The 26,032-nt window shown below is 39.2% G+C and overlaps 1 protein-coding gene across 2 annotated transcripts in view; it reads right to left on the bottom strand.

Moving 5' to 3' along the window:
- PDGFD (platelet derived growth factor D) overlaps positions 1-26,032 on the bottom strand; it is a 232,636-nt gene that overhangs the window by 26,703 nt on the left and 179,901 nt on the right. For both annotated transcript variants that reach the window (XM_079787023.1, XM_079787022.1), the window contains exon 4: positions 712-774. In XM_079787023.1, coding sequence (XP_079643149.1) covers positions 712-774 — 63 coding nt within the window. The remainder of the gene's footprint in view (positions 1-711; positions 775-26,032) is intronic.

Here is a 26,032-nt window from a genome sequence, read left to right as displayed (position 1 = left end):
GCTTTCTCCATGCTCCTGACCTTTCAGCAAGCGGCTGCATTTGTTAGCTTGTATTTTATTGCTACATCAGTGCTACCCATAGACTTGGTGAAAACAAGGTCTGTTCTTTCTGTGCAAAGTAGATAAGAAGACAGAATACCGAGAAATGACTAAATTTGGAGAAAAAAATAGGGGCATGAGCCATTTTACAGTTTCAGTATGAGTGATGTTTTATTTCCAAGTCAAATAGAACACATGCCTGGTTTGCACTTAAGTTATCTCACTGTAAACATTGGAATTTTTTCACGTCTGAAAAGATCCTAGACAATGCAAAGGTTAAGAGCTTCCCCAGAATATTAAAAAAACTATTTCAAAATTCCCCACTTGAGCGTGGGCCGTGGACCAGTTTGACATGTTTGATGTATCTGCACAGTCCTTTGGTTGGAATGTTCTGCTTTGAAACTGATAAATACTTAAGCCATTGTCTATTCAGTGCTCCCATAATGAGTACTGGCATTTCCTGAAAACTGTCTGAGAGAGGGGAAAGGAGCATCTGGCAGCGCCACTGTAACCTACATGAAAGAGAAGAACACACCATGCTTGAGATCTGGCTTGTGGTCAAGGCATAGGCCCTTAATACCGCTGACGTCGCTCTGGGTTGACCTTAGCTACTCCATCAGTTTTTTTTGTGTGTGTTTTTTTTCACTGGCAACAGAAAAATCAATTACTTACTGAGATAGAGCTTGTGACTGACTCCCAGTTGGTCTCTGAGGCTGCTGCGGGTTGGAAATCTTCCTAGAAGGCAAAGAAACATCCGTGTGAGTCAGTCATTCCTCCGTTCAATTCATTACATGCACTGTTTCAACATCTCAGCCATCTGAATCTTCTCCCAACTCAGTGACAACAGGGACAGGGGCTGCATCCCCACTGAACAGGTCACCATTTGTCTTGAGCACCTCTCCTCAAGGCATGAACAACTGCATTCACATTTACCTGAAGGCACTGGTGAAATGGAAAATGTGCTGACAGGAGTTCAGATTTTAACTCAGTCATCTACTGGCTGTGACCCCAGGTAGTCTACTGAACCTCTCTGATCCTTCTCTTCCTCATCTGTAAAAAACTGGTATGTGGTCCTTAAATCACAGGGTTGTTTTGAGATTGACTCCATTGATTATTATGTAGTTATAACTAATACTCAATAAAGCACTCACAGAGCAATACTAATTATTATCAGTATTAATATTTATTTGGTTCTATCATATTCAATCTTACTGATGAGCTACTCTGTAATATCAGTGATCTTTTCAAAGGTAAATTAACTGTTTCTATCAATTCCTGACTCTATCAAGAAATTCCAGGAAGAATAGAGAGGGAAGAAAATAACTGTGGGAGTGACAAAGTAGTAACCACTCAAGGAAAGAAGGTAAAGGGCAAACTTGAGAAAATTATTTATTTCAAGAAGCCATAAAGGATATGTGATAGCAATGGTCCTACGAGAAAGAAACTTATCTTCTAAGGCAAACTTCTCTCTACATTGTCTGTGACTTTCATTTTAATTACTCTAGCACCAGCAAGTTAAAAAAAAAAAAACCCGAAAACACAATGGGAAGGAAAGCTGGTTCTACCATTTTTACATGTCACACATGATTTCTTGATCCTGCCAACATAAGTCACCTTGGTTCATTTTCTCCAGCCTGACCAAGGAGTAGGAGGTGTTTTAAGATATTCCTGAGAACAATTCAGCCAATCAAATATGTCAATTTATTTGCCCAAATATACTTACTGAATGAGAGCTAAGTATCAGGATTAAATTTCATTAACATTTTGTGGAGCTGAAGTACATTTGTTAATTGCTCATGATGAGACTGGTTTATGTATAAATGTCTGTGATGAAGAAAATTTTTGTTGTGGGGTTGAAGGAATGCACATCTATTGAAAACTGGCTAGCGGTCATTATTCTAATCTCAATTGCATGGAAGATGAGAAAGAAAGAGAAAATGTGGTCTCTGCACTCTGCAAGACAGATTGCACATGAAAAGGACACTGATTCCCACAGTAGAAGAATGTGTGCAAACAAATGAAGTTCAGAATTTATTAGTCTTCTTAAGCAGGTTAGCAGGTGAACCTGGGTAAGAGAGCTAATGACTTCTCCATGTCTTGAAGAGCTTGTTGGTAGGAAGACATACGCTGGATAAGACAGACATGAGCAATCCTCAGATAATAGAATTTTCATATCCATTCATTGATTCAATATTGGTTAGTCATCTATTATGTGATTCATTCTAAGCTAGGGTAGAATCACAAAGAAGCAAGAAACTATCCCTATCTTCAAGGAGTTAAAAATGCAAGCAAAGGGTCCCCTGAAACCAGACTAATCAGAATAACAATGGAAAATAATAGAAAATTCTACCTGGAAAGAAAGTAGGCTTAGAAGGTGACTTTTGAGCTGAGTTTTGAGCTCAGATAAGTAGATAAGTAGATGGCTACTTGCAAGAAAGGTACAGTACAAAACTCAGTAAAAAAAAAAAAGAGTGATATATAGACAATATGAAGAAAATATACATAAAAAGAATCAAGTTACTGAGGAAAGTAAATGAGTCATGTTGGACACAGTGTATTTGAAGTGCCTATGCAATATCCAGGTAGAGATGTTTAGGAGGCCATTTGCTATATGAGAATGGACCTCATGATAGACTTATACTTGAGATGTAGATTTAGTAATTATAATCACAATAATGGCAATTAAAGCATGTGTAAAAGTCAGAGAGGGACAGTCTTAAAAATCTTGCAACTGGAAAGAATTTTGGAATTCTCTAGTCTGGTCTCTTCATTTTGATGATTAGAAAATGCATTCTCAGAGAGCTAAATGGTGTGCTCTGTATCATGTAGCTATCTCTTGTGGAGCTAGGACCATCAGAGCTCATTTCTGAGTATACAACTGTGTGGTCACGTTTCACATCATGACAACTGGCTTGGATGAAACAGTGTCTAAAGGAGGAGTTAACAGAAAAGGAGGAAAGACATAAAGCAGAGTACTGGTAGGAGGTTCTATGATGATATCCTTCAAAGTATTCTTAGTTATTTAGATATTATGTGTTTATTTACTAAATTCTGTGACTTCAGTTTACTTCATTTTCTTGCATAGACACATGAAAAAAAAAAACAAAAAACCTCTGTCAAACATTTTAAATATAAAGGGCCTTGATAAACGTTACACAAAGAGTTTTCAGCTTTTTCACTGTCTCGACTATAGGATTCCAGTCAGAAACTTTAATAGGAAAAAATGATAGAGAGTTTCATTAAGATATCTTCTCTTGGCAACAGGAATAGTAAACATTTGAAAGAAACCAAGATTTTGTTGTTATTTATGTTATTTTAAAATGTCATTATTTATAGTGACATTTAAAATGAACTTAGAAAAGCGGACACTATGTCTTTTAAGAATAAAACATCGAACCTCCAAATTTGAGCCCTCTTGTCATAGGAAGGAACATAACAAGTTTACCTTCTGAATCTATTCTTAATATGATAATTTTCCATCTCTTCCACAACAACCTTCCAAGTCCAACATACCAGCAATTCTCCCAATTGCCTGCTAACTTTCTCCATGTTTCTACTCTTTCCCTAGATTCCACATTCTACATGACAGCTAGAATTATCTTTCCCTCACTCTGCTTTACTGAGAAATAATTGACATATAACAGTGTCAATGAATTTAAGGTATATACCATGATAATTTGATATATGTATGTACTGCTAATGATTAATTACCAAAGAAGTTAATACATACAGCACTTCATATAACTACAATTGTGTGTGTGTGTGTGTGTGTGTGTGTGTGTGTGTGTGTGTGGTGAGAACGTTTAAGATCTACTCTCTTAGCAACTTTCAAGTAAATAATACAGTATTGTTAACTATAGTCACCACACTGTACCTTAGATTCCCAGAATATATCCATCTTGTAAATGTTCGTTTATACCCTTTAATCAACCAACATCTCCCAATTTCCTCTATTCCCTAGCTCCTGGCAACCATGAGCTTGGCTTTTTATTTTATTTTTTTAGAGTCCACATTTCCACATGTAAGTGTCTGACTTACTTCACTTAGCATAATGCCCTCAAGGTCCATCCATGTCTATGCCACTTCAGATGGCAGGATTTCCTTCTTTCACATGGCTGAGTGATATTCCATTGTGTATATTACACGGTATGTAATATATGTCACATTTTCTTTATTCATTCATATAAACCTGGGGGTGCATATACCTCTTAGAAGTAATGATTTTATTTCTTTTGGATATATATCCAGGAGTGGGATTGCTGATCATTTGGTAGTTCTAGTTTTACTTTTTGGAGGAACCTCTATGCTCCAGTTTCTCTGGTTTCTCATGGACATTCAGGGATGACATTCAACTCCTACCCCTCACTGCAGGCAAGCATAGTCAGAGTCCATTCTGATAGGTTAGTGCATATGTCACACTGTTACATCTATATATATAATAGAGGAATATGCAAATTACCCAGGATGCCTCACATCACGACAGTTCACAGGGTGGGCAGGGCTGCAGGGCTGCAGGGTGGGACTCCGGGTCTAGTGCAATTTCGTCTCACCCAGGCAGACTCCCCCGCGGCCCCGCAGCCAAATCCCGATGTCGACCTGGGTTTTACTAAACTTTACTGGAGCTGCTCCCCACACCCCTACCCCCTGCCCCAGGACCTCGCTGCCCGCAGCAGGGTGCCCCAGCAGCCTCCTGACAGACAAGCAGCTGGGGAGAGCCGAGTGGGGTGGGGGCTGCAGGGAGCCATGAAGGGGCTGGGTGGCCAGAGCCAAGTTCCCGGGGGTCTGAGGAGAGCACCTGACAGGAGCCCAGACTGCAAGGAAGGAAGAGGAAGCAGCCATGGGGAGCTCTTCCAATCCCCCTGCACGGACACCCTACCCCCCTGCACTCCCGGGGGGACGGGGAGGCTGACTGGATGGGGAGAAGACCCAGCCTCAGGGGTAGCTGCCGCCCGCACCTCCAACTCCCGATCTCTTCCTCCACCACCCCCACCACCCCCACCAGGAGTGCCCTCAACAATAGCATGCTGGCTATGACCCGTCAGTGCCCCCGAGGCACCCGCAGCCTGCGGCCCACCGCTGCCGGGCCCCCTCCGCTGAGGCCAGGCATGCCTCTCCTCCCTACAACTCCAGACCCGGGTGGAGGCAGGCCTGAGTGGCTCCCCAGGGTCAGACCCATCTTCCTTCCCACAGCAGCAGCGCCATCTCCGCAGCAGAAGCATACTGAACCTTGCTGGGGGCACAGCTAAACCCACCCTCCTAGCCCCCCTGGCCCCTCCTGGCCTGGTCCCCTCCCGACTCCAGGAGATTGGAGCCTCGCCCTGAGCAACGTACAGCTGCAAATCGGCCAGGTACAATTTAAAGAATGGTGCCAAGCGGGGAGGTTTGACAGTTACTCCCCCTTTGGCCTCGCTGCCCCCCTAACACCCCCTTAGCGCCCCCCCCTGCCAGCACCTCCAGGGACGACCACCTCTACAGGGCTGCTGACCAGAGCTCGGCCCCCCTGAGGCCTGCGGAACCCTCTGCAAAGCTTCCATAGCTACATTCCCAGGAAACAATCATGCCCTCCTCCCCTAATCAGCACCTGCTACCTAGGAGGGTACCCGTGGGCTTAAAAATAACAATCCCTTCCCATTTAGACATCACTTACTTGATGAAACATTTCTAGGTTTATTAGCTCAGAACCTCCTCATGACAACCCAGTGAGGTAGGCGGAGAAGAGGTTACAATTCCCATGGTATATGCGTATGTATTCAGAAATGAAGCTCAGAGAGGAAAAGTGTCAAGCCCAGTGGTTCCCAAGGTGCAGCACATGCCCCACAGGGGGGCAATTTGATTTTAAGTGGGGGCAATTCAAGAATGAGTTAACAGTGAATTTTTTGCATTTCTTATGGTTCTGGGGGCCTCATGTATAGTGTATCCTATATAATAAAAGGTTAATATGCGAATGAGCGAATGGTGGAATGACCAGTCACTATGATGCGCACTGACCACTAGGGGGCAGACAGTCAACGCAGGAGCTGCCCCCTGGTGGTCAGTGTGCTCCCACAGGGAGAGCACTGCACATCCAGAAGCTGGGCTCATAGCTGGCCAGCACAGCGGCAGTGGTGGGAGCCTCTCCCTCCTCCGTAGCAATGATAAGCATGTCCGACTGACAGCTTAGACTCACTAAGCTGTCAGTCTGACATCCCCCCCAGGGCTCCTGGACTGGGGAGAGGGCGCAGGCCAAGCTGAGGGACCCACCCCAAGGGCACGAATTTCGTGCACCGGGCCTCTAGTATTTTTATATCATCTTGGGTAGACAGCTTGGTTTTACAAGCAGTACACAAATGGAATACAAACTTTTTTTGTGTGTGGATGCTCTTAGTAGAAGAGTGCCCTTAGCATTACTTAGCAGAATGAACAGTGAATAATAATTTAAAGTGTATCAAAAACAATCAACTTAAAAATACATTTCTGTTCTTTGTTACAGTAAATTTGGATAAATTCTTTAAAAGCCATGTCCCATTCTTCTGCAGAGAGATAGCTATTTCTAAGAGATAACTAGTTCCAAGAAGTCAGTACAAATTCAGCCCTTGATGTCCTTATCTCTCTCTCTCTCTCTTTCTCTCTCTTTTTTGATGCAGTTGGCTTAAACACACACAAACACACACACACACACAATCATACATAAGTTATAGTGGTATGTCCAATAATTTAATGTGGAAAGGCTTGTGAATCACTCATACTGTTTGGGGTTGTAAAAAGAGGCTCTTAAAAAGCCAGTGAAACATAGTAACCCAAGGCAGGGAGTGCTGACATTATGGTGGACATAGTTTCAGTTGTGACTACCTACGCTTTTTTTTTCTTTATTGATTAAGGTATTACATATGTGTCCTTATCGCCCCATGCCCCTCACCCTTGCTCATGGACTGTAATTGCAGTACCTTCCATCCTAAAAGGAAGATGCTGATGCACTGGTGACTTTGTCCCCACAGTCCATGCAGGGAATCTCTGCACTTCGGTGCTGAGGCTGTCTAGGGTCTAATGCTCTCCCTTGAGAGATGAGCGAACTGAAGCTCAAAGAGCCACATGAATGCCTAGCATCCCCAAACTAATTATTACAGGAGTCAGGACCAAAACCCAATAAACTATTAGTCAAATGCTCTTTCCAACCCACGAATTAGTGATATTGATGTATATCATTCTATAATGTACTCAAAGTGTGGAAGATATATTTCTAAGCATAAATGCAAAAGTCAAAAACATAAAAATTGATACACATCCTATGTGCAAAATGTTGTACAAATTCCAAAATATCAAAAACAAAATTGAAAGCATTAATGACACTAGCAAACCCACCTGTAACATATCTAACGGTTAGCATTCTTAAAATAAAATGAACTCATAAATCAAAAGTTCATATAGAGTATGTTTCATATCATACAATTTTGCTAGAAAAATGTACCGATATCTGATTGAAACAGGACTAAAAACATTCACACAGCCCAATTGGTGTGGCTCAGTGGTTGCGTGTCCACCTATGAACCAGGAGGTCACGCTTTAATTCCAGTCAGGGCACATGCCCAGGTTGCAGGCTCAATCACCAGTATGGGGCATGCAGGAGGCAGTGCAGGAGGCAGCCAAGATCAATGATTCTCTCTCATCATTGATGTTTTTATCTATCTCTCTCTCCCTTTCCTTTCCTCAATAAAAATATACTTAAAAAAACATTCACACAAATATTTGCATTGTTGGCAATGAATTATCATTTTTCTTTTCTTTTCTTTTTTTCTATTGTGAAAACTAATAAAGGCAACCTCAACCAGGGACCTATCATGCCCTACCACTCATTCCTGGTTGCCCGGAACAGGAAGAGAAGTTCTGTGCAACTCCAACAGGAAGATGTTTTCTATTCTACAATACTAACCCAGGAGAAGGAATGAAAATTTTTTTTCTTCCCATGGCAACAGCCCAGCCAATAACAGACTGGCACAGTCTGTCTAATGAAAAGCCATTACAATTCAAACTCCCAGTTACCTCCTCTGGACTCTTTCTTCATAACAGCTTTTCCCAAATCCCACTTTTTGCTATAAAAGAAGGTTCCTCTCATTTGTTCTTTGGACTTGCATATCGCCTTTGCCATACCTTGCATAGCCCAACTTGTAATTGTCTGCTGTTCCTGAGTAAACCCATTTTTGCTGAGAAAAAAACCACACTATGTTTTATTTTTAAGGTCAACATTATATATACATGTTCTACAGTTTCCTTAACAAACATTTAGTTTTAATAAGAAATGGTAAACTTCAAAAACAACAATGAAAAGAAAAAAAAGGATTGAAGTGTGTGTGTGACATTTACCCCTAAAACTTTTTATGTTATATCATTATATTGAATGGTGTTATCCATGTATTCTCTGGTGGAAAATAAAAGCCTTCTTGTGGAAATGCTTTTCACCAATTACTGAATAGAAAATTATCTAAAGATAAGATATAAAGGATTCTAGAATGATCACATTTGGCTCCACCTGAAACATGGATAATGCAACACAGTTTTCTTACAGGTTGAAAGCAAATATAGTGAGGGATAAAATAACACAACAGAAAGAAATAGCCAGATAACCCTTTTTGCCATTAGTCCCCTTGAACCCATCCCAGAGTGAAGTGGTATATGCAAGTCCAAAGTGGTATATTATAAGCTAATAAATGAATAATCCACTGATTCCTCCACTAAGGGAATTTAATCATTGAGTTCCTGCAATGGATGCACAAACAAAAGCCTTTCCTGTCATTTGAGAGTGAAGCTGGGGACACTTGTCTTTTGAGTCTTTAGAAACAGTTGTTACGGACATTAGGGATGATTGGTTGTACCACCTGTTCCCAGATCTCACAGAGAATGGCTGTTCAGTTTTATCCTAGGTGATTATGCTGTATATGAGTAGATGAGCCATAAACTGGTCATTGCTCACAGGGCTGTATTCCACATCTCTTAAAACTTAGGCAGTTACTTGAGTTTTTAAAAAGCTTTCAACCAAAACAATCTAACTTACTAAGGATGGCTTATTTGGGGAAAACTTTAAAAGACATTTGTCAGAGTATTTTACCTAATTTTGAAAAAAAAAAATTCTGTTTGCTGCTTTAAATTTATTTCTCAGAAAATAAAATAAAGAAATTCTCTCCTAATTGTATCTGTGCTTCTCGACTGAGTTAATGCTTTTTGAAATGCATTAAAAACATAGAGGGATTTCTCAAAGTTCATAAAACAATAACAAGCAAACACACTATCAATATTTATTCTTTCAGTGAATTCTTCAGGTGTGCATGCCACTCTGTTGTGTTCATGACTCCCTGAGGAAAACTCAAATAAAGCTAAACTAGAGGCCTGTGCCCTGAACTCACTCTATGGGGGAAATCCTTTAGAGCGAAAACATTTGATACTTCAGTACATGAATTTCTGGAATGCTGTCCAAGAAATGTACATAAAATAATAATATGCTTATGTCCTAATGTTTATAGGAACAGAATAAAGCAGAAATTGAAAACCCTTAGGGTCAATCAAACTCTATGATCCAACCAAACCTTTACAAGTATATTTCATTACAGTAGGTCCTAGGGTTACATCGGAGACCCATTCCTATAGCGCGATGTAACGCGATTTTCGCTGTAAGTCAGAACCCACCTACATAAGCACCTACGTCCTCACATGGAGCACATACATAGCAGTAATGAAGTGAAACAGTAACAAAAATTTAAAAGAAAGATAACAATTCCTAGCCTTTACTTGTGGTAAATACAGTAAATAATAAAAAACATAAAGCACATATGTACATACATCGAAATGACGGAACTTTTTTTTTTAATAAATAAATGGGAGATGGCAACGTAACCACGAAATGATGTACCTCAAATCCGATGTAACCCGGGACTGCCTGTACATGCTCATCATCAAATCAGCTCTTTTTCATGTAATATAGAAAAGACCTTGCCTGGAGACCAGCTTTTATTGGCAATGACACTTAATACAAGGATACCAAGAGTTCAAGAATCAATAATTAATAAGAAAGAGCATCTTTCCAAGTAAGAGAATTTGTCTGTGAAATTTAATAACAGATATTCTTAGAGCTATAAGAAGCCCTATACATGAGTCATCTATTACTGGAAATATAATTTTAATAAAATATAAGCCACATTTTTATAACAAATATCCTTGTAGATAAGACATGCCTTCCAATTTCCACCAGTTGAAGAGTTAATCTTACAATGTTTTCATTTATCATTATGGACAATAAAGTACAATTTTTTAATTGAGAACTTCTAGGATTCATCACCTAATAATCAATGTAATTGTGATGCTAATGTCAAAATATTTTTCAAAAGTTCATTTTATTTCTTATATTATGAGACAAGGAACTTTTAATACTTGTGAGTGTCAGATTTCTTCAAATAGAAAGAACTTTGTTTGGGAGGTTGTTCCCAACAGGATAAGCAAACATTAGAGCAAATATCAGTCTAATGGGATAAGAAGGAAGTCCCTCCAGGGAGCAGAGAAGAGCTTATCAACTAGGAGGATGTCATGTAAGCCATACCTGAGAGCTAGAGAAGAATAAAGGTGGGTGTGCAGATAGAGAGAGGGGGTTTATTCAAGTTGGAAAAGGATGAGCAACATGCAATTATTGTTTGTGTACTAAGACTTGAGAAAAACATAATGAGAGGAGAGATGGATGGGCGAGAAGGTTGATTAAAACCCATGTTTACCAAACAAGGGGATGCACAGAAAACTGCACATTGCAAAGTGTAACTTTCCTAATAGCTTTCATTGTGTTTGATGCAGACCAAACGGTATATGAATATTTAATTTGCATCTCCAAAAATACTGCCAGAGGTCTCTCTATGATGTGTCGTTGAAAAGATTAAGTGCAGATTTAAAACCGGTGAACAGCTTCTGTAAACACAATAAAGTTTAGTATTAAGAAAATGCCATGATTATTTCGTAGTGACAGCCGCCTTTTATGGAGCATAGATAATGTGCCAGGCCTTATTTGAAACCCTTTTGGTACATTATCTCATTCATCATTTCTGCAGCTTTAAGATATGGTGGAGCAGAGAGTCGGGATCCTTAAGGAACTTGCCCATGGAAGCGAGACTGGTTCGTAAGAGGCTCCACACGTATTTGAACTTGAGGCTGACCCTCTGTGCTCTTTCATCTCTGCTGCACTGCTCCTCCTTTTATTTATAAAAATTCCTTTTATAAGATAAACAAACATCCTTGATTTGTGCTAAGTATAGGTTTCATACATTCCTTAAATGCATTTCAAAAGAACATTTGGTTCGGTTCACCAGTAGCCTGAAAATTATTGAAGATTGTACTTTTGATATTGCTAAACTAATCTTAAAAACTGTTTACACTCCCAAGCTAAAATGGATAGCTGAGGAAAGTATTTTGTTACCTTAGGAAAATTGCAAGTTTAAAATAAAATGAAGAAATATTGAGTTGAATTATTCATATTTTCATCCCTTGAATTTAGCACAATGCTCGGTACATAGTGAGCTCTCTTTCTGTGTTTTGTTTGTTTTGTTTTGTTGTTGAAGAAGGAAACACTGTTTTGTATTCTAAATTCAACAAACTATTTCATTTTCATTGGATAACTCTGTATAGAAATCCACACTCCTAAGTACTTCTAATTTTCTCTGTACTTCAATGGCATCATACAATTGGATTATCTTCATCTTAGCCAAAAGCTAGCATATTATTAAAACAAATACTAGAGAAAATGGAAATTATAAACACTATGAAAATTAAGACCAGCTCACCCAAATCCCTTAGCTAAAATAATTTCCTCTGTGAATACAAATGATTCCATTGCTAATTTCCTACATCTGACATTAGGGAGAAAAATACCATTTGAAGTCCAATAGACAAAGCAATAGACACACTACCAGGGAAAAAAAGCACTCATGAAATGTTATTCAGCAAGTTATAGGTTATGAAGTAAATGGGAACATCTTATAAAAAGAACCGGGGACAAGTCAGTTATAAATCATTCAAAAGCTGTTTATTCATTTTAAATATGAATATTGCTTACGGACATGACTTTGTGTTGTTGGTAACACAATCCCCCTGTACACATTCATCCTTATCCTTACACTCAACCAGTGTGCATTCATCAGAGCTGCCACCCATCATAACTATCATTTGGCTCTATAGGCTACAATGGATGTAAAATATTTAATAACTGTGTTAACATTGTAGAACTATGTAAATGAAGTCACCGCTAATTCAAAGGACAGCCTTATTCTTCACCTGACTGTAGGGGGATTTCCAGACTCATTTGTGCGGTTAAACCAGAGGGTTGGTTAATGTAAAGTTTGAAACAGAAGTACAGTCTTCACACCCCTACAAATCCCTCCTGACAGAAGGTGAGATTAGCACATTTTTGACTTTGCAGTTCCTCTTTCCACTTCCCACTCAAATAGCGACTAATCAAAGTAGTTTTTGGGTTTCAAATCTCAGAAGCAGGCTTGCTGTCTGGGCCCATTAGCTGAGCTTGTTGGAGCTAATTGCCAAGCACACAGGTCCTGGGTTTCATTCTGATAAGAGTTGGTAAAGCTTTGCACAGAGAAAAACTCAATACTGTGGCCAGACTGTGGTTAAAGCCAGGGAAGGAGACCCCTTGGGAACAGATGTGCAACTCAGTCCATGTAACTTCATCGTCATTCCTGACTAAACAACTTAGTCTTCTTCTACTGGCTGTGAGAATCATTTCTAAAGAGGATAAATGGTGTGTAAATGAGAGATCCTGCAATTTGAATCTTATTGTTCCTGTCTATGAGCTTCTATAAGTCCTTTTTTACTTTTGATTATCATCTAATAGCAGCAGCATTTTTACTTTTGCCTGTTATTATATTAGCAATATTCATCAGCAGTTTCAGTGAATGGAAACGCTAGGCTTTGCACAGCAGATTTTAAATAGTAGATTGGCTCCCTTTTGTTTTCTGCTATACATTTCTTGAAGTAGCACATGCTGTGTACTTAGCAAATGCAAATCCAGGCCCGATTCATCTAAGCCAAATATAATTACAAAGTAATGTATGCTGCCAATAAATAAATAAATAAATAAATAAATAAATAAATAAATAGGGCGATGCATTCCAAAGTCGAAGAGAAAATACTCTAGAGACTGGGTATTACTTTTCCTCTACTGGATTGGAAAAGTCAGAGCTGGCGATGCTTTTGGCTTTGGCACAAAGTTTAGCTGAGATATTCCCTGCATATGGATTTTTTAAAGATATACAGTACTTCATATCTTATATTTATACTTTATACCTATTTCTTTAGCTCAGCAGCACAGTTTTGGAGATGGGCAGGAGATTAAAGATCACAAAGTTCAGAGTTCTATCCACTCTATGACTAAGATTTTTAAGTGAGCAAAATATGGACCTCACTGTGCTGGGCACTGGGTAATGCATAGATGCATAACTTGCACAATTGCCCTTGAGGAATTTGTCACCTAGATTCTTTCTAATTCCCCACCTGTGTCATTCCTTTCATTTCAGCAACATTTATTTTCTTAATGTGTTACCATTATGGTATCTTGCTTATTTATGTTTGTGCTTGTTTCTGAGTCCGTGTCATTAGAATGTCAGCCCCTGGAGGGTAGTATGTTTTCTAATGTTTCCACTGCTCAAACCCCAGCACCTACAACAGTGTCAGTTAACTAACATGCACTCAGTAAGTGCTGGCTAAATGAAAAAATAAATAGTCACGAGATTGCTGTGATGAGCAAATGAGATGATTTATGTAAAGCCCTAGCTTTGCCTTGTACATATTTGTGTGTTAATAAATATCCGTGGGATGAATAAATTAATAAGACCTATAGAAATAAGTGCTCTATTAGGGCTATAAGGAAAGTCCTGTGTGTCTACAGAGAAAGGAATGATGTAAGTTCATCTAGGAGGTCTGGGGAAAGGCCTCAGAAGAAGCAGTCTTGAAGTTGACCCTTGAATGATAATTAGAGTTTTGATAGCCAAGGGAGTAACATGTGGAAAGAAGAGCAGGCACAAAGGCCTTTGATCTGAACCTATGAGTGTGCCGTGTGCTATGTGCCCAAAGTACTAGGCAGGAAATGAGTCTGAAGAGAAAGAAGCAGGGCAAATCAGAGGGTTTTCCAGGCAGATGTAGCATATTTTTAAGTAGGGTATCTAATCACCCTTCAACAGGTACTTATGAACTTCCACCATTGCTGACTACACAGTTCAAGGTGCTGAAGATACAGAAATGAGCAGAACATCAAGGTCACTGCTCTCAGTGAGCGTTCATCCTGACCACACTTTGCCTACAGACAAGAAAACCAAGTCCCCAAAAGGCTAAGTATCAGCATCATTGGCAGGTCTGGTGCCTGGAGCCTAGGTCTCTAGACATACTGTTCCGCATTGTACTAACTTGCAGAGAGAGCCACACATCACTCACCCCTGTCTACATGCCTCCCTTTCTGTGTATATGAAAAAAGGAAAAAGAAAACTGTTTTGTCATCTGGACTTCAGTGATCTTACCACATAATGAAGTCCCTAAAAAACAAATAGTAAACAACAAATAGTTATTCTGAGAGATGAGAATAGTAGGGACAATTTGAAGACAAGAAATTCTTCTGTTGATTTAGAAAAACACTTTGGAATGTCCATAATCTTCTAAGGCAACTTTAGAATTAAAAGTTATTCCTTATTTTGGTAATCAACCCCCTAAAATGATAATAGCATTCTTCATTTCTTCACTCAAATACAATTTACTTTTATCTTATCCCTCAGCAGGGTACAAGATTACCTTTCTTCTTCAAAGAAGAGTTAGAATGTTTGCCTGATGAGAGGCTTCAATAGATAAGACCCTTTAAGTACTTTATGATAACCCCTGAGGTTGGTCAGCAGGAATTGATTTGGTGGGATTACTAAAACCTATCTCTAAACCCAGCAGGGGTCATAAAAATGCTAGAATACAAATGGGTCTAGACAGCTTTCATCAGAGGATCTCTGAGTACAAACAAATAAAAGCAAACTCCATGCCTTTAAATGAAGAGCAGGAGTTAAGACACTACTTTGCTATTCACCTTGCAGTTATTTTGTTTGGTAGAAACATTTGATAATTAGTGGGTTAAAGCATTTTTAAAATGTGGCTTTCGTGACAGAGCACTCAATACCGAATGCCACACTGAACATTGACTGAGTGACCTTGGGGAAAGTAGACTCTATAGTAGACATTCCTGATTTGCAAAACAATTTTCCACCCTCTCCCCCGCCCCACCCCCCACCCCCCAGAACCCTCTAGATTAGATGAGGATTAAATTAGCTAACTCATGTGAAACTAACCGGCCCAGGTGGGCCTTCATTGCATTTTTTTCTCAAACCAGTACACTCTTTCCAATATATTATCTTTCTACTGGAAAGATGGCCATATTAATATCTCTGCAAAAGTGGGAATCACCAGGTACAAGTTCTAGAGTCAGACTCTCTGGATTCAGCCCCACTCCACACTGACCAGCGAGAGTCCTTGTACCCATTACTTAATTTCCCTGTGTCTTAATATTCTTATCTGAAAATGGGATAATCATAATTCCTATCTCAAAGGGATGTTTTGATGGTTAAACAGATCATTTTATGTAAAACTGATAGAAAAGTGCTGACACATAGAAAGTCTTAGATTTAACACAGTTCCATGTTTCTTTCCTTGAAAAAAAATGATTGGTCCATCCAACTTACAATAGTCTAATATACTATCACCTAAAATTCTCATTGAGATTTTGAAAATTTCATGAAGTTTTAACACCTCTCATCTCATTTCATTCTCCCTAACACCATGTGCACTGGGTATAGGCAGAGATACATTAGATAAAATGTATCTAATGTATTTTGCATCTTCTCAAAGAGGAGATCTTCTGATTTCCTGACTGCTCATCCTTGCAACCATTAGGCAAAGGGATGTATAACCACTTCTTGACTTTTCCCCTGGGGATGGAATGCATCTCCCAGCTTCATAACTATCTCCAGCAGCCTCCCTGCAAAAGTAGTTCTGTCCTATTTCACAGCAAATGATTGAGTGCTTACTACTTGCTAAGCACTGTTCTGGGCATTGGATACACTTAGTAAACAAACCATGGTCACTTTGGTCAAGAGAGGAACAGATGAGACAGGAACGGATGTACATAAAAGTACTCTGAGAAACAGATGTATATAAAAGCCAGATGAAAATTACCATACATATATAAAGAATTGTTATTTATGTGTTCTGGACAAATCAAGCAAAAATATTTAAAAGTGAAAGAAATAACTTTAGAAAGTGTTGAAATTTTTTAAAGATAAAAACTAGCTATGCATATGCAAAGTACTAAGAGTAGGAGCTCAGCCCATTCTTGGACTGGGTCATCTTTTAACCAGGCTTCTATATTTTGGCAAAACATGTCTACATCCAAACTAATTATTGCTCTTTCTAACTCATAAATATAATTTATAATATAGGAGCTAGGCAAGACTTTTCAAATCACTGACAAGGGCTCTCAACTTATAGGCACTCTGCTGTCCCTCTCTTCTGGGTCCCTCTTTTCTGGGCTTCTCCCTGGTGCCTGACTCATGGGAGGAGTGTACTTTCTGCTCCCTTGATGTCAGGCTTGGCCATGTGACTTCTTTTGACCAATATAATGTGAGGAGAAGCTTTAAAAACACTTTGCAGATGGCATGATACTGCATATAGAGACCCTAAAGATTCTACTAAAAACTACTAGAACTGATAATTGAATACAGTAAAGAAGCTGGAGGCAAAATAAATATCCAGAAATCAGTTGCATTTATATATACCAATAATGAACTATCAAAAATGGAAACTAAGAAGGCAATCACATTTCCAATTGTATGAAAAAAATACCTAGGAATAAATTTAACCAAGGATGTAAAAGACCTGTACTTATTACACTGAAAAAAGAAATTGAAGAAGATACAAATAAGTAGAAACATATACCATGCTCATAGATAGGAAGAATTAACATCATTAACATGTCCACAATACCCAAAGCAATCTATAGATTCAACACAATCCCTATAAAGATATTAATAGCATATTTCACAGAACTAGAACCAATATTCCAAAAATTTATATGGAACCACAAAAAACAAACAAACAAAAATAGTCACAGCAATCTTGAGAAAGAAGAACAAAGTTGGAGGAATCACACTACCTGATATCAAACTATACTTCAAGGCCACAGTAATCAAAACAGTATGATGCTTGCATAAAAACTGACATATAGATCAATGCAACAGAACAGAGATCCCAGGAATAAACCCACACCTTTATGTTCAATTAATGTTTCACAAAGGAGGCAAGAACATATAATGGGGTAAAGATGGTCTATTAAATAAATGGTGTTGAGAATATTGGGTAGATACCTGCAAAAAAAAATGAAACTAGCCCTGGCCAGGTACCCAGTTGTTGGAACATTGTACCAGGCAATGAAGGGTTACCAGGTTTGATTCCTGGTCAGGGCATATGCATGGTTGCAGGTTTGATCACTGGTTGGGGCACATTTGGGAGGGGACCCATCAATGTTTCCTTCTATCTCTCTCATCTTCCACTCTCTCTAAAATCAATAAAAAACATACCCTTGGGTGAGGATTAACTAAAGGAAAATAAATTAGATCACTTTATTACATGATACACATAAGTAAACTCAAAATAGATTAAAGAAGACTTAAGTGTAAGTTGCAAAACCAAAAAAATCTTAGAATATATAGGCGGTAAAATTTCAGACATAGCAATATGTCTTCTGATATATCTCCTTGGGCAAGGGAAACAAAAAAAATAATAATCAAATAGGACTACATCAAACTAAAAAGCTTTTGCACAGGAAGCCATTAACAAAATGAAAAGACAACCCACTGAATGAGATGCAATGATACATATGATAAGGGGTTAATATACAAAATTTACAAAGAACTTACACAATTCAACATCAAGAAAACAAATAATCCAATTAAAAAATGGGGCAAGGACCTGAATAGACACTTCTCCAAAGAGGACTTAAGGATGGCCAATAGACACGAAAAGATGCTCAACATCACTAATCATCGATAAATGCAAATTAAAACCACAATGAGCTATCACCTCACACTAATCAGAATGACTATTGTCAATAAATACACAAGTGCTAATGAGGATGTGAAGAAAAGGCAACTATTGGTGGGAATGCAGATTGGTGCAGCCACTGTGGAAAGCAGTATGGAATTACTTAAAAAATATTAAAAATGGAACTGTCCTATGACCCAGCATTTCCACTCCTGGGAATATATCCGAAGAAACCTGAAATACTGATTTGAAAGAATATATGCACCCCTATGTTCATTGCAGTGTTATCTATAATAGCCAATATTTGGAAGCAGCCTAAGTGCCCATCAGTGGATGAAAGGATAAAAAAAGCTGTGGTACATTTACACAATGGAATACTACTCAGCCTTAAAAAATGAAATCTTACCTTTTGCGTCAGCAGGGATGGACCTGGAGAGTATTACGCTAAGTGAAATAAACCAGTCAGAGAAAGACAAGTAGCATATGATTTCACTTATATGTGGAATTTAATGAACAAAATAAACTAACAAATAAAAAGAAGCAGACTCAGAGATACAGAAAACAGACTGATAGCTGCCAGAGGGAAGTTGGTTTAGGGGGCTGGGTGTAAAGATGAAGGGATTAAACAAACAAACAAAAAAACCCTCATAGATACAGACAACAATATGGTGTTTACCAGAGAGAAAGGGGGGTGAGTGGAGGCAGTAGAGGGTAAAGAAGGGATAAATGGTGATAGAAAAATGCTTGACTTGTGGTGGTGAACGCACAATACAATATACAGATGGCGTATTATGGAATTGTACACCTGAAATCTATGGAATTTTATTAACCAATGCCACCCCAATAAGTTGAATAAAAAAAGAAAAGAAAACATTTTGAGTGGTTCCACTGTAGCTGTTTGCCCTTTGCTGCATGTCTAACAGGGGCTCATCATGTAGCTTGAATCTCCACTTGAAGATACATGGAGCACAGCTACAGGTGACTAGCAGCTAATATATAAGTAAGAAGTAGACCACTGAAGTTTCATGGTCATTTGTTACTGAAACATAACTAAGCAATGCATGCCTATTTCAAGAATCTGTGTCCAGAGCCATTACTTTCCAATGGGAACACATTTAACTCATAAGAAAGCTAGAACTAGATTCCATGTCTTCAGACTCCTACTCCAGCACGTGCTTCAGACTCCTGCTCTAGCACGTGCTTTAAGAAAAGAGGGTCCTGCCTGGCCAGTGTTGCTCAGTGGTTGAGCATTGACCCATGCACCAGGAAGTTGCTGGTTCGATTCCCAGTCAGGGCACATGCCCAGGTTGTGGGGTCTATCCCCAGCAGGGGGCGCACAGGAGGCAGCTGATCCATGTTGATGTTTCTTTCTCATGGATGTTTCTATTTCTCTCTCCCTCTTCCTTCCTTTCTCTCTAAAAGCAATGAAAACAATCACATCGACCTTCAGATCTCTAGAGTGATTTCTAGCCACACTTTTCCTTCTTCCCCAAATCCACTGATGGCAGGCCTTCAACACTGCCCTACTCTGTAGCACCATCCCAATCCCTACTCAACTCTGCCCCAAGTCTGTCAATGTTGAAGAAGAGAAAGAAGCACATGCTGGTTTCAGAGGCATTTGACAATAGTGGGAGGGTCAGTGGATGCCCTCTGTAAGGGGCAGAGGGAGCAGGCGAGGTCCACATGGAAGATGGTCAGAGGCAGGGGAACTCTTGGTCCTGCGTGCAAGTGGAATATGCATTCACCTTCACCCAAGTGCTACTTCAAAAGGGGTCCCTGGCTGTGTGCTCATCCAGAACATGGCTGCAGTGCAGTGTACACTTCTCCTAATCTTCCAGCTGATATTATCTTAGGTAATATTTACATTTATATTTTTAAAATGTAGAAATAGTGCAAAGCGTGGTAGAATGGAAAGGAAGTCATTCCATACTTAGATGTATTTGAAAAACACTAATTCTTCTTCCGGTATTAGATCAACAACAGGAGTGTACGTTCCCTCAAGGAAAAACCACTGGCATTAAAAAAAAAGAAGAAGAAGAAAGAAAAGAAAACTCTATAAAGGAAATCTTTCTTTGATATGAAATGATACACAAGCCTTGACACACAGGCACCGAACTTCATTCACACTGCTCTCTCTGTGTCTGACATGCGAGAAGCCAGGGGAGACTGTTGTCATTTAGGATAGTCTTTAACAATTCTCTTTTAAAGTAATCTTTTAAAGATACAGTAAACACACACTACTGTATATAACTCTGTTATCTTCCTTTAACATAGCACATTAAGTTAGGGAGGGCATTCGGGGTCATTTAGTTCACAGTCCTACAAAGTGCAACAATTATTTATTATTATCATCAAAAGTGGTCAGCCAGGCTGGCCTTTGTGGCTCAGTTGGTTGGGCATCATCCTGTCGCCGGTTTGATTCAGGGCACCTGGCCAGATTGTGCGCTCCATCCCTGGTAGGGGTTGTGCAGGAGGTAGTGGATAGATGTTCTGCTTTCACTTGATGTTTCTCTCTCCTTCTCCCTTCCTCTCTCTTTCTAAAAATGAACAAACTATTAAAAAAATAAGTGGTTGGCCAGGGGTCTTTATTTCCAGCTGTGGAAGCTCTATTTTAGTATAAACCCAACAGTTGTACAATTCCCCAAAGTTTTGTACAATATTGTGTATACTGTTATGTTAATGGGGTAATTGTGGGTAGAAATGATAGAATGAAAATGCAAAGTTCTTGTCCCCATGCAGAAGAGAGCCTGGTGCCTGTGGAGGTGCTGACAGAGGGGCTGGGGATTAGGTAGAGTTAATGACCCAGCTCACCATCTATTGTGTTCAAATGCTGACCACAGTGTCTCTACCTGAGTGTGAAATTCATTGCCCTTGAGAGGTCTAGGTGAACTGTCATTCTGACTGGCAGGTTTTAGAGGTGGCCTCCTCAGTAACAGGAACACAGGCTCTGAGCACAATGGAAAACCTGGACACTTCAGCAGCTCCTTGATGTCCACGTTGGGGGAAAGAAAAGCCTCCCCCACGCTGCCCGCAGCAGATTGGACAGGAAACAGCGGCAGCACTCCTGGCCGGTCTCAGGTTCTCTCACTGAACCTGATTCAGCAAGCTGGCAGTACTGAGTGTTCCGCCTGTAGCACGGAGCTGTCTGCATAGAGAACGAGGGGAAAAAAGGGGCCTCTCTCTTATTTCCTCATGATGTGGGGAGAGAACTAGTCAATAACATTTCATACATAAAAGACAAAAACTATTTGGATCAGGAAAACACCATCTAATTAGAATTGTTTTATTCTCAGCTATGTCTGGGAAGCTTCCTATTGAGTTATGGGGGACAGAATGAGGGTAGGAGAGGAAGGAGAAAGATTGCTCAAAGCAAAATAGCATCGTATTTAACCAGTGTCAAATAATGCTGGGCTAAGAAAGCTAGATATCCGCTTTACTGCTTTCTGTGGCTCCCTTTATGTTTCTCATCCTCTGGGGGGCTCGTCAAACTTTACAGCCACTCTTCAGCCCATGCATCCATTAGATTTCATCAGGATAAATAAACGAAAAACATCCCCAACTCTCCTGTTTAAGTGGAAGATACTATCCTTTTAAGAGCACCGGCAACAACAAAATAGCCATAAAGTTTTAGAGATGATAAGAATATAAGTTAACAAGAATCTTTGCTCTCAAGAGAACACTCTGCTATTCTGCCCGCTTCTTCGCTTACTGATGGGGTAGAGAGCTGGTGATTTATGGCACACAGTAGAGAATATTGCTTTTGGGAGCTGTTTTAGCCTGAACTCCATATTCTCTTCAAAAATAGAAGGAAACTTTAAATTGGATTTCTGAAACTGGTTGAGTGTTTTCAGTCTAAAACTATTCAGCAGATTGATTTTAAAATGGGACAGCATAAGTACAATGTCGGTGCTGAGAGGCTTGTTTTGCGATGTCCTTTAGACCTCTGCCCCGTTGTGGACAAAGAGCCTTGAAGCCTTCACTGATCACTCTCTCCTAGTCTCCTCTGTAGACAGCCCTTCCCTCCAGGCATGCTAATGAGAACTGCCCCCTGAAAACCTGCCAGGCTGGGAGATGTGGGAGGGGTGCCTCTCACCTGGACCCAACCACGGATAATTTTAACATAAGGCATTCAAACGGTCCAAAATCTAAAAGTTACAAAAGGGATGCCACTCAGTGGCAATCAACATTATCAATTTCATATATATTCTTTGAAATATACAAATATATACAGGACGGGACAAACGTAGGTGTATATCATGAGTATGTGAAACACAGAGTTTGTTCTTGTATTATTATTTATTAATTATTGTATTTTTTTTTCATATGAACAACTGTAAACCTCCTTTTGCCCAAGCAGTATAATCAGTGACCTCCCTGAAACTCACGCCACTTGGTTATTATTCTCTGCTTCCACTCTATATCGCTGCTTCTACTGTGACCCTGGTCACTTCTCCACATTCACTAGGAACCATGGCATCTGGGTTCCTGTATTTGTCCCCAACTCCTATTGCCATCATCCTGGATGACGTCAGTGTACATGCAGAGAGAATATCCTTTTTACTGCCTTTGACTCTTTCAATTCTAACAGCCCTTCTTAGGTACCCCACTTCCCTCTTAGCCTGAAATCTTCAATTCAGTGCCCTCTATGACCATGTCCTCCATACCCTTGCATGCCCTTGAATGCCTTACTGTGATCCCTCTCCAACTTCTCTGAGGCTTCCTCACTTAGATCATCTCCATGTTTCCCCGAGCTATCAGCCTCCCGTTGATCTTAAAGATTTCACAATTCATCACTTCAAGCCTGCGGCATGTTCCCTGCAAAAGCCCAACTCAAGAGCAATCCGATCGTCCACAAACATCTGGACTCTTTCATCTGTATTTCTGCTGGAGAACAATGCGAATACCAGCACACTGTGTTGCTGTTATTTCTCCTGTATCTTTACCCTTTCCCTCTACTTGTTCATCCAGTGCAGCCTGTAAAAGAAGTTTGATTCTCTTATTCATATGAAAAAATCACTCTCTGGATTCTAACCTCCCTTATGGGTATCATTTCCTTAATCTGTTTTCCTTTACACTGAAGCTTCTTGAAGTAGTAGTTTACACTTGCTATTTACTACAATTTGATTTTCTCTTTGTCCCCTGCAGCCTAGCTCTTGCTCCATCACTCTGATGAAAAGACTCTTACTAATATTTTTAATAGCTTCTGAATTACCAAATCCAATGCACACTTTCTAATCTTTGTTTCATGTGACCTCTTTCTCGAATTCAACATTGTTGATGACTTCCTCCATAAGTCTCTCTTCCTGTGGCTTTTGTGACATTATGCTCTAGTGTTCTCACTTTGCCTCTTTATCTGTTTCTTCTCTGGATTCTCTTCTTTTAATGACTTCTTAAATGTCAGTGTTTCCCAGGAGTCATACTTGATGCTTGGCACCTCAGTAAACTCATCAAATTTCTTGGCTTCAGTGATAATTTACACATGAATGATGCCTGACTCCATATCCTAGGCCAAGAAATCTTTGCTGAGAATCCAGTTCATTTTCCCCAATTCCCTCTGGCCACCTCCCATTGGATGTTCCATGACCTCCTTAAACTTAATATGTCCAAATGGTACTCATCAGTTTCCCCTCCAAACCTGTTCATCTTCCTATGTTTCCTTTCCTAGAAAAATACAACTTTCACCTAATTGTGTATATCATCTAGGAGTCATGTTGAAATAGTCTTCAATTAGTCACTTAGTCCTTCAGGTCATAATTTCATAGTCCTTCAAAACCATGGCTTCTAACCTATGCATTAATTCAGGAGTTTATGGCATTTCTTCTGGATTAGCATGATAGCCAAACTAGTCCTTCTTGAGTGTTGCCCAACTGCAATCTGTCCTCCATTGGCTTGCCATATGGGTCTTCAAAAGTAAAATCCAAATTAAAAGTGCTATACTATCCATGTAATGTCCAAGCCTCAAATCCCCCAGAGCTTCTGGGTAGATTTCAGTCCTTTGATGAGTACATTCAAACATTCATGATCTGGCTCTTGCCTTCCTCTCCAATATTATTTCCAGCCACTCACTCATATTTCCTCAGGCTTTCTGAATTATTGCATGGTTCATCAGCCCTCTTCAATTTTCTAGAAGCTGTTTCCTTTGCTTGCAAAGTTCTCCCAACACATTCCCATTTATCTAACTCATCATTTAAAACACAAATGGGATCAGTTCCTTTGAGAAGCATCATTAGTTCTCATGTAGCTGCTCCTGCCTCTGTGCTTCCTGAGTATACAGAGACATTTTACGGGATACTCTTTCTTTAACTCTCATGCTTCCATAGCAGTCCATATAGTACCTGGATATATTATACTCTCACTGAAGACTTGAAGAATTACTGGCTCCCAGGCCATGTTTGGGTTTCTCGGATTCTTAATGATGATCCATTATCTCAGCTCGGAATTTAATCAGTAAGGTTAAAGACTACATTTTCACGTGGCCAACTAATCTTTAAGCTATCTTTATTCATAAATGTGGCTTAAAGTTAAAGATTGCCTAATGGGTTAATGATTATTTCTATTTTTGAACATTCCTAAATGTGTGACAACTAAAGATTCTAAAAACCACTTTCTTGGAAGCCAGACATCAGTTGACATTTAGTTTTATCTCCAAAAGTGTTTTTCTTTTTGGTAAACTATTGAGGTTATTGTCCTTAACATGAGGTGGGGTAGCAGGTGACTAATTCAATTGTTTTAAGGTCATGTGAAATAGTACATTCTCTCTATTTCAGTCCTTTGATATTAGACCTAATCCTTCAGTGGCTTTAAGCATTGAAATTCAAGATATTGCAATGGTTCTCACAGATTCAACTCTGATAACAAAGTCAAAGTCTTTTGAAATGTATTCATGACCCACATTTGGCTTATTTTAAGATGAAAACTATAGATTCTGGTAGCAATAAAATATTCAGATGAAACAACAACAGTGGTTTTTATAATACTGTTAATTCCAGAGCTGAAGAACTCTAAAATTTGAATGTTTTGAAAAGGAATCATCATCTTATAAAACAGAAAACTTTTATGTTAAAAAATTAAAGTCATAGAAATTTAAAAGAGAGTATCCCTGATGCATATAATCGTGACTGGTTTGATAGAAACAGGAAAAGATGGCTGTGCTTATTATATACATTATTTCAGAGGAGTTATGTTACTTATCTGACAAAGGGAGGTTCAATAATTTGCATATAATGTACATGCATGGGCTCATTGTGGGGGAAGATTTAGCATCTTATTTTAGTCAATATTTATATGGAAATGTTCATATATATTAGCTACAAACCATCTCAGAGTTAAAACAATATAGAAATCAGTGAAATCATTTCTTTAAATATCAATGATCAGTGCAAAGTGACTATTCTACTATATTCTATGTAGTAGAGAGTAAGTGATTTTTAATAGAAAGTTGTTATAACTTCTTTGGTATCACTGAACCAAATGTAACTACTCTACCCTATATTGTAAAGTAGAAAGCCCTGTTATGAAATAGAGCCGGTGATGACAGGCTATAGCCAGAACGGTTAAGTTATCTCAAGGTGCCAAAGCACAAAAACGCTGCATCTTAGACAAGGAATCCATGGTTGCTCTGTGCAGTGCAACAAAAAGACAGTACTCAGATCACCAATCATTTTGTCAGAACTTTCATATTAGATGTTGACAAACTTGTGGGAATCTAGAGAACTGACTAACAGAATAAAGAAAATGACTTATATGACAAGATTATAAAAACTCAAGGTATTGCTCATCGACAAAGGAATTGAGTACTTGATGTACACTGCATGTAAAATTTTTCAGAGAGTGACTTAGGGGGATAGCATACAAATTTCCAAGAATTCAGAATGCATCATCACAAAGGGAAAGAATTGTTTATGACGCTCCCTGG

Source organism: Cnephaeus nilssonii (genome assembly GCF_951640355.1).
Source record: "Cnephaeus nilssonii genome assembly, chromosome: 13".
Lineage (NCBI taxonomy): Eukaryota > Metazoa > Chordata > Mammalia > Chiroptera > Vespertilionidae > Cnephaeus > Cnephaeus nilssonii.
This window is presented reverse-complemented; position numbering and strand designations above follow the sequence as displayed.